The following is a 16328-nucleotide window of genomic DNA, read 5'->3' on the forward strand; positions in this document are numbered from 1 at the left end:
ATCAAACTCAACAGTAGGGAAAGTCAAATTAATCCCAGTCAGATACAAGATTTCCCCATTCTCCAACCATGTTTAGGGAGGTTTCAGCACATCCAGGACATGTACAAGATACTAGAATCTCATGTTCCTACCCAACAACACACAGATCTATAAAGGTATTTTGTGAAGGACTGCAGACCTTGAGATTGGATCATATGAGGAGGACTAACTCAGTTTAGCTTTCCACATTAAGCTCTACAGACCTGATTGGCTGGCTAATCTCATTGTTTAGGACAATGTGGATTCTCCAGGTCTCAGCTGTTGCATGCAGATTACAGACCCATGCACAATTCAGCCACATTCCTTTACATTCCATTAACCAAGGTGATGACTTTCTTTTAGCCTTACACCACTCTCTAGTCATTAGTAAGGTGCGTATGCTGGCTCCTTACTCACATACACACAAAGCTACAAGTCCAGCTGCTCTGCTCAGAGACATACTTTGCACGGGTGGAGCAGGCGCTCCAAAGCCTTCTCTGGAGCGCTACACCGTCTATGCATGACGCAAAGCCAGCGCAGTAGTAGCCCATAATCCTAATAAACTGTTCATATGCACCACAATCGGATCAATGGTCGGTATAACCCACCGATCTCGATCGGAAAGAGATCTTGATCCAAATGAGGGTATTTCCGAACGGCATGTTTATATGACACATTTTTGTTCTGAACAGGCGTTTTGTTCTGATCCATGTAACCACAGCTACTTATAACAGTCAGGCTGTTCACTTATCACCTGAACAGCACTAACAGGCTCTTTTCACAGTGTGCAGGTTTTGGGGGCGGGTCTGAAGAAATGAAAAATCTGAATGGTGTGACTGCGTCTCACCTGCGTCACCCTTACTTACCCTTACATGTGGTTTTTAGTGGTTGCTGACATCTGTCCCCCACAGCATGCCCGTAGAATTAAAATGTGCACCAACATTTGTGCTCTACAAGCTTATACCTTGATATTTCATGTGGGCCATCAGTAGGGATGTAAGCAAAAATCAATATATGGCAATATTTCATCTGGCAAAACTCGTATCGATATCACATGCTGTCAAGATGATATTTACTTGATGCATCCTTCAGCATCTGACTCTTGTTTTCCACTTTTACCCTTGACTGCAAATTGGCAGCAGAAACCACTGAGCCTCTTTTAGCAGCTCTACATCGCACCAAAACCAACAAAGGATCCTGCGGGAACCAGCTTATGCTAAATGCTAAATGTTCAATCAGCCTCGCAGTTTTTGTTGTTATGAGACATGCACTACTAAGTTTGTCCTCATTATACCATTGTTCCGGTACAGTGTTGGGATGTATCGTGATATGTTTTGTATTGTATCGCCACATTCTTGCCAATACACACCCCTAGCCACCAGTGGGCCCCGTACACGTTTGCCCATTTTAAGGGCAGTAGTGACTTCAACTTTGTGGGACTCAAAAACATATAAAGGATCCCCTTCTCTCCTAAAAATCAAAGTTGCCTCCATTTGCCAAACCTGACGATTTACTCCAACATGTTTAGCTCGCATGATGATAAAAGAACTGAATGATAAAATGGAATAACAATGTAGGAGGGTGCATGAGTCTCACATAACCATTCGTGGTTACTGTGGACCTGCAGAACTCCTGAAATGAAGACGCCACACTGCTTTATTAGTACATGGAGCAGTGGAGGTGTCGTGTTTTTTGCTCTGCGCAGTAATGTTCTGGACAAAATTAGCAACACAGGTTCGTGACTCATAATCAATTTAGAACCAGCTGTTTCTATTAACTTATGTTTGTTTTTTTAAGTCTGATGTCTAAAGAATTGTGAGTTTATTTGTACATCTTTTTTTCTTCACCAGGAAAGAGTTCAGATTTGAGTTAGGTGGGGTTTTGTTTGTTATTTTTGGCCTTGGTTCACCCTGAAGCCTTTTTGCTTGACCTTTTAAGTTATTGTTGTGTATTTATTCATTTGTAAAGAAATGCGTTATTTTTGTATGGAGACAATATTTTGACGTTTTTTTGTTATAATTTAAAGTCAGGGCAAAAACGTTACTTATATGTTATGCTCTTCTTGGTACCCTAGAAATAGTCCCTTTAGCTGATATAAGTTCAGCCCATCCATTCAAACACTATCTACACCAGCTTTATCCTTTCCAGAGTTCCAGCGTTGCTGGAGCCTATCCCAGCCACAGTTGGGCAAAGTCAGAGTACACCCTGGATGGTTCACCATTTGATTGCAGGGTCACACACACACACACACACACACACAATCACACCTAAGGACAATTTAAATCATGTTTTGGGACTGTGGGAGGAAGCCAAAGTGAATGCTGAAAACCCACACAAGCATGAGGAGAACATGCAAACTCCAAACAGAAAAGATCCAGCCGGATTTGAACCAGGGCCTCCTCGCTGTGAGACCAAAGTGTCGCTGAGACACCAATGAGTAATCCTCAATCAAAGTTAAATACAAAAAAATGCCTTAAAACACCTTAAATTTGATCTTTTTACTAAATGGATCTAATGTCACTAACACTTACTATCTGATGTAATAGTAAAGGCAGCATTAATTGAACACCGTCACTGTCAAATGAAGTTCTACTGAACACTGGAATTAAAAGTGCAAAAGAGCAGGTTCTACACGAGTCTTTCATAGGTTTTGAGAACATGAAGAGAACTGAAAACTGATCTGAGAAAGCTCACTTCTCTAAGGGAGGGGTTTGGGGACCAGCCTCAACCACCACTTAGCCAATCTGCTGGGAAATTACAGAGTTCGGAAGGCAGGAAATGGGTCTGCTTAGTGGCAATGCATCGCAAAAGGAGATGATGAATAGTGGGTGATCATTATTTGCTGGCTCCTTTTCTTACCTTCTGGTACTCCGAGTCCTCTGGTCTGAAGTCACTGCTCACGGTTTGAAATTCTATGTTGAAGTGGGGCAACCGGTGAAGCAGATTCACCCACCAAGGCGGAGAGTAGTTCACTACGGCCGCCATCCCGATGCAGCTTTGCAGCTCTTGACTGTCCCTTTGTTGAACGACCGGAGTCCAAACAGAAATGCCCTGAAAGACACAAGGAAAGCGTCACAGACCAGCAAGAGATGGATGGCTGGCTGGCTGGCTGGCTGGCTGGCTGGCTGGCTGGCTGGCTGGCTGGCTGGCTGGCTGGCTGGCTGGCTGGCTGGATGGATGGATGGATGGATGGATGGATGGATGGATGAACAGATGGATGGATGGATGGATGGATGGATGGATGGATGAACAGATGGATGGATGGATGGATGGATGGATGGATATCGATTGATCGATTGCTTGCTAGATTGCTTGCTTGCTTGCTTGCTTGATTGATTGATTGATTGATTGATTGATTGATTGATTGATTGATTGATTGGTTGAACTTGTAATTGATCTCCTTGCTGCAGATAATAACAGAAAAGCTCATCTTTTTTTCATTTTAGCCCAAATCTCAGACATGAATCAAAGCAGATCACTGCTGATTCTCAGCCTAAAGCTATAGAATATTACCAAGGACTGATAGAATTCTAAAGCTCATCTTTACATGTTTAGTAAGTCTTTAGTCACATGTGAAAATGGCCACACGTGGCAATAAACTGCAAATAAAATATTTGTTCATCATGCAAAATCAATTTTAACCAATCACTTTAATTTTTGGTAAAAATCCATCGACAAAACAGCAAATAAAAGCAGATTTCTAAATTAAAAACAGCAAATATTGCAGAAATTGATGATTTTAATACAGAATATTTGCTCAATTGATTCCATTTTTTCACTGTGGGGGGGGGGGGGTAGAGTGATGTAATGTTATCTTTTTTTCTCTGTGGAATAAATCTTATGTTCGCTATGGAGACATGAGTATATAAAATGATGATAATAAAGCTCTGAGTGATCATGATGTTTAGCCTCCAGCCACGCACCAACTCACGCCCATGCTGCAAAACACAGGCTGCGTGGTGGAAATGTCTTCAAATGCGTGATATTCAGCCCCACGCATCGCCACGGCCGCGTCTTTGAATTGACTGTAGCAACACATGTAGGTCAGCTCAGCCGCTTTAAATGTGCATGAAGGAGAAAAGAGCGCAATGTTCGCAAAAACACCCGGATTAGCTGCTTTTTTTATCCTGCTTTGTTAGTGAAACAGCCGCAGTCCGCGAGATAAAAAACAAAAGGAACGGGTTTTATTATTGTGCCGAATGGTGTCAAACAGAAAGGGAACCTACTTAGTGAAGCCCAGACTGTCGCTCCGCGTCTCCTCGGTGTTCCGCAGCGGCGGCAGCAGCAGTTTGGGTTTCGCCTTTTGTCCCCCCGGATCCGCAGATTGGCTTGGAAGCGACCGCCGGTCGCCGCTGCATCAACGCGGCTGCACTGCGCTACGAGCGGCGAGAGGCTCGCTGGAATGACGGAGGACCATCCCGCTGGCTCCTCACCGAGCCGCCTCGACACTCCCGACTGCCCTCCTCGACGGCAGCTCAGGGGTTAAACTCTCTGACCCAGCCAGCCAGCCGGCCAGTCAACCAGTGCTCGATAAATGGTCTCGGACTGAGCGGTCCGCCGTTCTCCTCCTCCCCCACCTCCTCTCTGGGGTACTCTGGGCTTCTTCCCACGGTAGCCGTCGCCTGAGCGCATTTAGCGCGGTGGCTCTTCAATTACACGCCATTGTTGGAGCGTGAAGCGAAGGGGGTGTTTAAAAAGCCCTGGAGGACGGGGCTTTGCGGCATCTCCGGCTTCGTGAGCCTGAGCGATGGGGAGGAGGGAAACTGCGCAAAAAGGTCTCCCCCTGGCGTTCAAAAGATGCCAGTGCGCCGTGCATGCACGAGCCGCAGAGAGCTGATGACAGCAGTGGTCTGCACAGCACCCTAAAGGCTCTCGAGTCACATAAGGCTGCTTTATCCCTCCATTGTGACTCTCTAGATTTTGAAGACAAAATAGTAATAATTTTAATAAAAATAATGAGTTTGTAGCTTTTGAAAAATCTACTGTAAAAATCTAGTTAAAGTAAATAATTGCCTTGACATGTATACATAAAAAATGGGTTTTACTCCAATGTTGTCATATTTGATAGTAAAAGGAGATCAAACGATGGTGCACTAGAGTCATTATGATAGAAAATTCCACATTAAGCTAAATTTACTGCAGCAGGAGGAGGGTCTTCTTTGACATTGATAATTTTATTTTGAAAGAAACTTGTCTGTGCTGTTCTCAGAAGTTCAAGTTAAAATAGTTAAAGAAAATTACAAAACTGTACTTTAATAAATTATTTTAAATATTGAAAAGCTAAGTTCTGTAAAAGAATGGCTTAGTGTTTACAAAATATATATATTGAAGGTTTTTCTTTTGAAGTGTGGCTCCGTGGTCAGTAAGGAACTGGACCAAATGCATCTTTTAGTATTAAACCCCTGATGAAGAAGATTCTCATTCTCTCAGATTGGACCAAAAAACCTCGATACATGTGATCCACTTTAACTGTAACCAACAAACCCATCATTGATAGACAACACAAATCAAGCTACTCTGAGCTGTACGCAAAACTTCTGGTGAAACATTTGAATACCAGGAGAATTTCAACAAAACAGCAAAACTCAAAAATTCCTGTCTTCAGAACGGGCACTGAAAGCGCACGTGCTGCGAGTCTGAGACACGCCTCTTTTCTGTTTTCACTGAGGTCCTCGCGTGAAAGGCGTGTGCACAACCTCTGTGATGTTTGCATCTAAATTAAGTAGGATGAGCTGGTTTGAGGATTTCTGTGAACGTGTGAAGCTCAGGGGAGTACGGTGGCCCTGAAGTGCAAAGCATTCAACAAATCACTCGATACAAAAACATTTTTAAGATCACAGCAACAATTTAAAAAGCGTATTACATTTTAGAAAACAAAACAAAATTTCAGAAACCAAAACATAAAAAAGAAAAAAAAGAAAAAAAGATTTCAGAAAACAAAATTAATTTCCAGGAAAAAAAAGAAATTTTACAAAATGAAAACATTTCAGAAAAAAAATTAATTTCCAGAAAACAAAATGAAATAAAAAAAATGAAAACATTTCAGAAAAACAAAATGAAATATTAAAAAATGAAAAACATTTCAGAACACAGAATGAATTTCCAGAAAACAAAACGAAATCTTCAAAAATGAAAAACATTTCCAAACCGGAAGAAGCAGGTACTATGGGACAACGCTGATTGGATGATGATGTTTGTCAATCATTTGAACTGAAAAGTATTTTAAATGAAGCGACGACGGGTTTTATCGTCCAAACAACAATGTACCATGATAATTCCCGTATTTCCCATTTACATATTAAATCAAAAATGCAGCAAACTGTTAATGAAGGTTTAAATTATTTTTTGAATATTTCGTCTGAAGCAGAACGGTCACCCGGAAGTAGTTTGTGTGGATGACGTCCGTTCTGCAGGTAAACAAAGAACGGGACGGTAAAACGTTAACATAAACGTTAATCTTTGAATATTTAGCGGATGTGATGACAGAACGCACGCAGAAATATCAACACCAACCAGGTTTACAAATGTTTCAAAATGTCGTGAGAGGATTCTGTCTGAAGCAGCAGCTGCGAAGAAACGGGTGTTAAGACGGCGCACATCAGGAAATGCAGTCCCGCCATCCACAGATAAGGTATGGAGGCACATTTGTTTGATCTAATAAATGTAGCGTTAAACGTGATTTCTAGGTGGGTGTTTACAGACAGATCCAAGATCCTTCAGTCATACGTTAATGACAGGTTACCTCATCAGCTGGAGAGGGGGGGGTCACGTGGGCAGGATTCTCAGACAGGTGTACCAGCCGCATAATCAGCTAAGCTGTCAGGTAAACTGCAGCAGTTTGTGTCTCAGAATAACATTTATGAATGCTTCTTATTCACACTATTAAGATCTGTGACTTTAGAGTGTGTCAGTGCACAGAAACATGACAGTAAATGACTGGATGTGCACATCATCAGACACGTCCAGGTGTGTAACTAAAGGTGAAAAGTCTGTAGTGTAAAATAAATCTTTAAAAAAAACGTTTTAGTCTTTCAGGCAGAGGAGGAATACCAAATTGTTTTAGAATGTATTTTTTATAAGACTGAAATAATGTATTTTATTCTGAGTTTGGTGTTTTGACCCCTCCCTAATGAATTTCTGGTTTAACCCATTTTCTCCTCATTTTGATGAACTCAACTTTTTCCTGAATGAAAGATGAACGGCAGCTGATGTTTTTCTGTCAGGGATTTTTAATTTATTAATTTATCTCTGTCAGGGATTTCAATGGAGCTGGAGTCCAGTGCAGAGGAAGCTGCAAGCATGTACGAGCAGGAACTGGGGTCCCTTACCTGTGCATCTTCCTCTGGATGTGATGCTGAGCAGCAATGTGGACAAAACTTCCCTGACATGACTCTTTTTGATATAGTTGTTAAGCACCAACAGACTTTCCCAGATGCATTTTTTCCTCTAATAAATGTGACTGACAGGTACGCTGAGTAAATGCTGATTGTAAGCGCAACATTTGATTGACTGCATGAAGAAGCCCTTAAAGGAAAATCCACAACTGTTTCTTTGTTTCTGTTACTGAATAACGTATTCATGTTAAGTTTTCAATAAATATACTGCATTGCTATGAAACAAATTTGTTTATTTTCATATCCATTATTACAATCCTCACATCAGCATTCAGTTTTTTCATTGACAAAAAAACATTTCTAAACAACAGCTTTGAAAATCAAACATCAACTTTGTTAATAAAGCTTTAAAACCTAAAATGGTAAACATGGAAAAACTCCTAAATGAAGCAAGCCTAATATGAACATTTTAAACTGGAGTTTTGCTTAAAGGAACATTAAGTTGTTTGGAGTTGTACAAGTGTTTGATGCGATTCCTCAGATGTGATTTCCAGATCATCAGCCCGACGCTAAAGCCAGGAATTGTGCTTCGTCTTTCACTCCCCACTGCATCATTTACAACTAATCAGGCTTATGCAGCAGGTTAAAGACGTTTTTTTAAAGGACCTGCAATTTAAAAAAAAAAATTAGATATTAAGGTTAAATAATATTTATTGATTACATTTCACATAAATCATGGTGACTTGCCTGTACACTGCACAATGATATGAATGACTTTAGTCTTTTTGTATTCCCATGTAGAGCTGCCATCTGTTCTTCTGCAGCACAAACCTTTCTGGAACTTCGCTTTGAGTAACTTCACCTGCAGAAATATCACATGTTAATTCAATTAAGTATTTTATAAACTTTTAAAGTTCATTTTTAAGTTTCAGTATATGTGTATATGTATATGCATGGGTCAAAAATATACAATGCACTTAAATATTATTTCCCATAAGAACTTGTTTACTGATTTCAGTCTTAAAGTCGATTTTTAGCAACACTGATGCCATATAATTACTGTAATTACTGTATAAATCACAGAATCAGGCTGGCTCGGAGCTTTTTCTCTCATGTTGTCACCGAAAACGGGAACGGCTATCATGTGAAGACGGTTCGTCTCCATCGGGTTCCTTTTGCGCATGCGCAAGATAAAAATAAATTATCTTTTCAAAGCAGCACTTTAACATCCTAAAATTAACATCCTTAGAGACATGTGACTGACAAAAGAAAAGATCACAGAATTGATTCTTACCTAAAGATGATTGACAGCGTGAACCTCGCAGCCGTAGACATTAGCGCACAGCGTTCAAAGTAAAAGTGCTCACAAACTACTTCCGGGTGACCGTGTGTCAGGCGAAATGTTAAAAAAATAATTTTAAAGTTCATTAACAGTTTGCTGCATTTTTTATTTGATATATAAATGGGAAATACGTGGATTATTATAGTACATTGTTGTTTGGACGATAAAATCCGTCATCGCTTCATTTAAAATACTTTTCAGTTCAAATGATTGACAAAAATCATCATCCAATCAGCGTTGTCCCATAGTACCTGCCTCTTCCGGTTTGGAAATGTTTTTCATTTTTGAAGATTTCGTTTTGTTTTCTGGAAAAAATTTTTTCTGAAATGTTTTTCATTTTTTAATATTTCATTTTTTTTCTGAAATGTTTTTCATTTTTTAATATTTCATTTTTTTTCTGGAATTTTTTTTTTCTGAAATGTTTTTCATTTTTTAATATTTCATTTTTTTTCTGGATTTTTTTTTTTCTGAAATGTTTTTCATTTTTTAATATTTAATTTTTTTTCTGGATTTTTTTTTTTCTGAAATGTTTTCATTTTTTAATATTTTTTTTTTTCCTGGAAATTAATTTTGTTTTCTGAAATGGTTTTTTTTTTTGTCATTTTTGTTTTTCAAGTTTTGGTTTCTGAAATTTTGTTTTGTTTTCTAAAATGTAATGCTGCTTTTTAAATTTTTTTTTTTTTTTTAATTGTTGTTGTGATCTTAAAAATGTTTTTGTATCGAGTGATTTGTTGAATGCTTTGCACTTCAGGGCCACCGTAGGGGAGGGAGGAAAAAAGACAAAGAAAGAGAACAGTTCCCAGCCAAGCGAGAGACTCAAAAGGTTCGGTTCGTTCTTGAGAGCAGGTTCAGGAATTCTGGCTCTGAACTTCCTCCTGACCTGTTTTGGACCACCAGCTCTGGTTGTGCGCTCCTCCTGCGTGCTCATGTCAGACTTGATCAGGTCGAAATGTCGGAAACAGTTTGAATTTGGAGAGTCACGTGCACGTCAGCGAGCTCCATTTCATTCATCATACATGACTCAGGCATGACTGATGCGCGCGCACACTACCCACGTGACTGCGGTGATTCTATGAGTGACGGAACTGTCCGGTAATGACGTCACCCTTCCATGATCTGTAATGACAACAATCTGCATTACATGTTATGATGTCATTTTACGTCACTGGATAAAGCTAGACACATGTTATGATGTCATTTTACGTCACTGGATAAAGCTAGACACTTGTTATGATGTCATTTTACGTCATGACAATCAAGCAGTGAAGCTTTAAATATACCTTAAGTTTCCCAGGAGAAACATCTCAAAGTTCAAGATAGAGAGTCGAAAACTTTTGATTAACTGTGTTCTAAGATTAAATCTTTAAAACTGACAGACAGATCTGAAGAAGAACAGACTGAAAGAAAAAATGTCTAGAAACGGAAATAGACAAACTGAAGCCTTTGAGCTGAGGGTAGGCAGGGAGTTGGTTGGAAGTAAGGGGGTCTATATAGTTCAGGAATTCCTGGGAGAAGGAGGTTTTGGAAACGTGGCTAAATGTAGTAAATTGTGGAGTCTGGAATATTACGCTGTTAAAATCATGAAGATATCCAGAGAAGGACAGAAAGAGTTCGAAACCATGAAACTGATCCAAGACCTGGACCCTGATGAGAACCACTTGATTAAGATGTACGAATGCTTCACATATAGAAATATGACTTGCATAGTGTATGAGCTCTTGGAGGTTAATTTTCATGATTCCTTGATGAATGAGCAGCAGCTGGTCCCTTTGTGTTATATCAGAGTCATTGCTCAGCAGTTGCTCAAGGCTCTCAAAGCGCTCAAAAGTATAGGTGTGGCACACTGCGACATAAAATTAGACAACATTATGTTTGCAGATATAGATGTCATGAAAGTAAAACTCATAGACTTTGGTCTGGCTGTAGAGACAAATAAACTATCAACCGGAACCAAAATGCAAGTAACTCAATTCAGAGCTCCTGAAGTTATCCTGGGTCTCCCTTTAGATGAAAGCGTTGACATGTGGGCACTTGGCATGGTGTTGGCCTGTGTTTACTGTGGATATTATCTCTTTCCATCAAGTACCGAATACGAAACGATACATGCTATGGTGCAGATATTTGGTTTACCAGAAGCTGACGTTCTCGATAGGGCAAACTACAAAGATACCTTTTTCACTAGGGACAACGGTGACTTGAGACTATGCACACCAGAAGAATACACCGAAATAACTGGCAATAGAGTGAGATGCATGAATCATGTGATAGATTTTGATGCTATGACTGATCAACATCGGAATATGTACGAAATGCACGATGATGACGACCACAAAGCATTCATTGACCTTCTCAAGCGCATTCTGGAAGTCAATCCTCAACGCAGAATCACGCCGAGTCAAGCCCTCGAACACGACTTCATCACCATGAAACACCTTGCAGGAAAAAGTAAGGCAGCATATGCTGCTGGATGTGAAGGCGTCATGGGAAAGACCCCGCCGTCAGAAGCACAAGTAAATCCCTCAGCCTCTTCTAGTTCAAGCATGAGTGGATCCTCTAACCAAAGCCGGAAATCATCAATGTCAGAAGAAGAAATTGTACACGTGAGGGAAGTTCCTTCAGCTGGAAGTGCAGATAAACAATCAAGTCAATCCAGCCTTAACAGCTCTGACTCCTGTGAGAAACCCGTGTTCCAGGAAAATTTAGAAAAGCCGGAAGATCTGCAGACAGACAAAGACAAGGCAAAAATCTCAAGAAAAGGAAATAAAAAAACAGAAGCCTTTGAGCTGATGGAAGGCCATTATTTGGTGGGAAATCAGGGGATCTATAGAGTTCAGGAATTCGTGGGAGAAGGAGGTTTTGGAAAAGTGGCTAAGTGTACTAAATTGGGAAGTCCGGAAATGTATGCAATTAAAATCATAGCAAATGTCCAAGAAGGCAAGGAAGAGTTTGAATCCATGAAACTAATCCAAGTTCTGGATCCCGATGAGAACCACTTGATGAAGATGTATGAGTGTTTCTCATTTCAAAATGTGATTTGCTTGGTGTACGAGATCCTGGAAGAAAGCTTGGAAGATTTCTTGATCAAAAATGAATGCAAAGCCACACCTTTGACTTATGTCAGAGCTATTGCTCAGCAGATGTTTCAGGCTCTGAAAGCGCTCAAAAGTATCGGTGTGGTTCACTGTGACATAAAATTAGACAACATTATGTTTGCGGACAAAAAATCATTGAAATTCAAACTCATAGACTTTGGTCTGGCGGTAGAGACAAAGGAACTTCCAACCGGAACTGAAATCCAAGTAACTCGATTCAGAGCACCTGAAGTTATCCTGGGTCTCCCTTTAGATGAAAGCGTTGACATGTGGGCACTTGGCATGGTGTTGGCCTGTGTTTACTTCGGAAATTATCCCTTTCCATCAAGAACCGAATACGAAACAATACGAGCTATGGTGCAGATTTTTGGTTTACCTGAAGCTGACGTTCTCGATAGGGCAAACTACAAAGATACCTTTTTCACTAGGGACAACAGTGACTGGAGACTATGCACACCAGAAGAATACTCCAAATCAACTGGGAAAGAATTGAGAAAAAAGAATCATGTGATAGATTTTGATGCTATGACTGATCAACATCGGAATATGTACGAAATGCACGATGATGACGACCACAAAGCATTCATTGACCTTCTCAAGCGCATTCTGGAAGTCAATCCTCAACGCAGAATCACGCCGAGTCAAGCCCTCGAACACGACTTCATCACCATGAAACACCTTGCAGGAAAAAGTAAGGCAGCATATGCTGCTGGATGTGAAGGCGTCATGGGAAAGACCCCGCTGTCAGAAGCACAAGTAAATCCCTCAGCCTCTTCTAGTTCAAGCATGAGTGGATCCTCTAACCAAAGCCGGAAATCATCAATGTCAGAAGAAGAAATTGTACACGTGAGGGAAGTTCCTTCAGCTGGAAGTGCAGATAAACAATCAAGTCACTCCAGCCTTAACAGCTCGGACTCCTGTGAGAAACCCGTGTTCCAGGAAAATTTAGAAAAGCCGGAAGATCTGCAGACAGACAAAGACAAGGCAAAAATCTCAAGAAAAGGGAATAGAAAAACGGAAGCCTTTGAGCTGATGGAAGGCCGTAATTTGGTGGGAAATCAGGGGATCTATAAAGTTCAGGAATTCCTGGGAGAAGGAAGTTTTGGAAAAGTGGCTAAATGTACTAAATTGGGAAGTCCGGAAATGTATGCAATTAAAATCATAGCAAATGTCCAAGAAGGCAAGGAAGAGTTTGAATCCATGAAACTAATCCAAGTTCTGGATCCCGATGAGAACCACTTGATGAAGATGTATGAGTGTTTCTCATTTCAAAATGTGATTTGCTTGGTGTACGAGATCCTGGAAGAAAGCTTGGTAGATTTCTTGATCAAAAATGAATGCAAAGCCACACCTTTGACTTATGTCAGAGCTATTGCTCAGCAGATGTTTCAGGCTCTGAAAGCGCTCAAAAGTATTGGTGTGGTTCACTGTGACATAAAATTGGACAACATTATGTTTGCGGACAAAATATCCTTGAAATTCAAACTCATAGACTTTGGTCTGGCGGTAGAGACAAAGGAACTTCCAACCGGAACTGAAATCCAAGCAACTCCATTCAGAGCACCTGAAGTTATCCTGGGTCTCCCTTTAGATGAAAGTATTGACATGTGGGCACTTGGAGTTAGTTTGGCAACTGTTTACAGTGGAAATTTTGCTTTTCCGGATGATTATGATTATGAAACCATCAGAGCGATGGTGCAGATATTCGGGTTACCAGAAGAAGAACTTCTTTCTGCAGGACTAAACACTCAAGACTATTTTACTTGGGACAGCGGTGTAAACGGCTGGAGGCTGTACACAGCAGAGGAATATACCCAAAGAACAATGTCAAATGTCAATGGGAATCATGTGATAAATCTTGACCAGATGACTGAAATTCATCGAAAGCAGTTTGACATGTACGATGATGACGACCACAAAGCTTTCATTGACCTTCTCAAGCGCATGCTGGAAGTCAATCCTCAACGCAGAATCACGCCGAGTCAAGCCCTCGAACACGACTTCATCACCATGAAGCACCTTGCAGGAAAAAAGTACTGTCAAGATGAAGACGTCATGGGAGACAGGCAGCTGGGACGAAAGAAAAAAAACCTCTCCAGTGATAAACACGGTTCTTGAAAAGTCTAGGAAACAAGTGTTTAAGGCGTGTTCTGATTTTCTTTTGTGAACTGCTGCCTTATTAATGTTAAATTAGTTTGGGTTTTCTCCTGGAGCTCAGGTTTGCCCTTAAAAAATTTCCATCTCTTATTGATATTGCTCTTTATGGTTAAGATTGTAAACATTTTGTAATTTATGGTAAATTTGTTTGGGTTTTCTCCTGGAGCTCAGGTTTGCCCTAAAAAATATTCCCATCGCCTATTAATATTGTTGTTTATTGTTAAAACATTAAAAAACATTTTTTTATTTTTTAGAATTTATGTTAAATTAGTTTGGGTTTTCTCCTGGAGCTCAGGTTTCCCCTTAAAAAAAAGTCTCCATCACTTATTAAATCTGTTGTTTATTGTTAAAAATGTAAAATTGAAACTTTTTTTTAGTTGTTAAATATGTTAAATTAGTTTGGGTTTTCTCCTGGAGCTCAGGTTTGCCCTTAAAAAAAATCTCTGTCTCTTATTGATATTGCTCTTTATTGTTAAAAGTGTAAACATTTTGTTATTTATGTTAAATTAGTTTGGGTTTTCTCCTGGAGCTCAGGTTTGCCCTTAAAAATGTCTCCATAGCTTATTAATATTGTTTATTGTTAAAAGGGTAAAAATTAAAACTGTTTACTTATATTTATATTTGTAAATCAATCAATCAATCAATCAATAAATCAGTCAGTCAGTCAATCAATTAATCAATGTATAAATAAATGAATGAATCAATAAATGAATGAATCAATGAAATAATGAATGTAATGCAACCACAGGGGGGCATAATCCAGCTCCCTTGTGCCGGTCCCAAGTCCGGATAAATGCAGAGGGCTGTGTGAAAGAGAACACTCAATTAAATATATTAATCACAAACAGAGATGAATTAATATCTATATACAGTACAGACCAAAAGTTTGGACACATCTTCTCATTCAAAGAGTTTTCTTTATTTTCATGACCATGAAAATTGTAGATTCACACTGACAGCAGCAAAACTATGAATTCCCACATGTTGAATTATATACATAACTAAAAAGTGTGAAACAACTGAAAATACGTCATAATCTAGGTTCTTCAAAGTAGGCACAGTTTGCTTTCATTACAGCTTTGTACACTATTGGCATTCTCTTGATGAGCTTCTAGAGGTAGTCACCTGAAATGGTCTTCCAACAGTCTTGAAGGAGTTCCCAGAGATGCTTAGCACTTGTTGGCCCTTTTGCCTTCACTCTGCGGTCCAGCTCACCCCAAACCACCTCGATTGGGTTCAGGTGCGGTGATGGTGGAGACTGTTTGGTCTGTACTGTAAATATATGCATGTATAGGTGCCATCAAGATTCTGTTACATCACCCAGATTGGCGTCACCAGGGCCCTGCTCTGGAGGCGAGCAGCTCTGGGAGGGGCCCATCTCTATGGTTCTAGCCAAAGAGCTGATGTGGGATCACTCCCCCATGAAGTGGGATCACTCTCCTGTGGGCCCACCACCTGCAGGAGAGCTCAAAATGGGTTAGTGCAAAGTATGTTGGGAGGTAGTCAAAGGAAGGTACCTCAGTGGCTGTAACCACGATGACTGAAGTTGGCTCTTGGAACTCGAAAACTCATCTCTCTAGGATGGTGGAAGCCTGATAGACGGATTAGACTCACTGCCATTCTAGAGTTTCCCATGGTGAGAGGGGGCACACTTGAGTGGCCATACTTGTGAGCCCCAGCACAGCCCCCTAACTTTTGGGATAACCAAAAGGCCTGGATCTGTATCTGATTTGAGTTGTCAAAAGGTTCAGAATTGCTTTGTTTTTGAATTCGTAAATAAAGCTTCCCCAAAAAGTAAGTACTCTTTGATGAAATTATAAGATCATTGAAAAAGGATAGGATGAATTATGGAAAAAAATGATTTTTAAATTAGAAAGTCATAAAAAAAGAATAAAATTTGAAACTCAAATTACACAAAAACCATACACCTAATGCTGTTACCGAATGAAAGATATACAGCTGCAGTTTTGTCCGTTCATTTTTTGTTTTGCTGTTTCTCTCCCTGTTTCCCTTCAGTCCTCAGTGTACAATTTTAATTCACAGTTTTTATTTTCAGAGTTGAACCTAATTTTGTGTGGGGTGGGGCTTTCAGCCAATTGGCTACCAGGACATTTTTCAAGAATGACCATGATGTTTTTGTGTGTTACCCCAGCACCTCTGTGACCCTGCACAGGACAAGCAGGAAGACGGTGAGCCAAAGGAGCTGATCTAAACCTATCAAGAGCCTCTGACCTGAATGTTCTGTAGTTACACAAATGAAATCACCGGAAACTAATGAAAAAAAGAAAAGAATACGACTGAACATCAAACTTTACTATTGCACCTGGAATTCTGATTTTCCGTCCTTTGACTCCTTCTTAATAGCTGACTCGGCACAAATCTAAA

General features: G+C 40.0%; 2 protein-coding genes and 1 long non-coding RNA gene across 6 annotated transcripts in view; 1 reads left to right on the plus strand and 2 right to left on the minus strand.

Moving 5' to 3' along the window:
• ttyh3b (tweety family member 3b) overlaps positions 1-4870 on the minus strand; it is a 32030-nt gene extending 27160 nt beyond the window's left edge. For 2 of the 3 annotated variants that reach the window (XM_078950731.1, XM_078950724.1), the window contains exons 1-2: positions 4245-4802; positions 2878-3069 (exon numbers count right to left, since the gene is read on the minus strand). In XM_078950731.1, coding sequence (XP_078806857.1) covers positions 2878-3003 — 126 coding nt within the window. In that variant the 5' untranslated portion in view covers positions 3004-3069; positions 4245-4802. Of the gene's footprint in view, positions 1-2877; positions 3070-4244 lie in introns of all 3 variants that reach the window. The other variant, XM_004066078.5, reaches the window with a different exon arrangement.
• A 2990-nt stretch (positions 4871-7860) lies between these two features.
• On the minus strand, positions 7861-8778 carry LOC144994115 (uncharacterized). Of its 2 annotated transcripts, XR_013657530.1 has the most exons (4): positions 8647-8732; positions 8422-8524; positions 8100-8214; positions 7861-8018 (listed from the first exon to the last, which is right to left on the minus strand). It is a non-coding gene; the product is annotated as an uncharacterized LOC144994115 (long non-coding RNA). The 2 variants fall into 2 exon arrangements; XR_013657529.1 differs by lacking the exon at positions 8422-8524 and having other exon boundaries at positions 8647-8778.
• A 1191-nt stretch (positions 8779-9969) lies between these two features.
• On the plus strand, positions 9970-14033 carry LOC144994114 (uncharacterized). Its single transcript, XM_078950717.1, has one exon. It carries the CDS (start codon positions 10104-10106, stop codon positions 13902-13904), a length of 3801 nt encoding a protein of 1266 aa, XP_078806843.1. The 5' UTR covers positions 9970-10103; the 3' UTR covers positions 13905-14033.
• Positions 14034-16328: the final 2295 nt, after the last annotated feature.

Source organism: Oryzias latipes, chromosome 1 (genome assembly GCF_053564925.1).
Source record: "Oryzias latipes strain Hd-rR chromosome 1, Olatipes_Hd-rR_3.1".
Taxonomy (NCBI): Eukaryota; Metazoa; Chordata; class Actinopteri; order Beloniformes; family Adrianichthyidae; genus Oryzias; species Oryzias latipes.

Bases quoted from the DNA above. Each gene is read 5' to 3' on its own strand.
- LOC144994114 (XM_078950717.1), top strand. From the start codon at position 10,104: ATGTCTAGAAACGGAAATAGACAAACTGAAGCCTTTGAGCTGAGGGTA.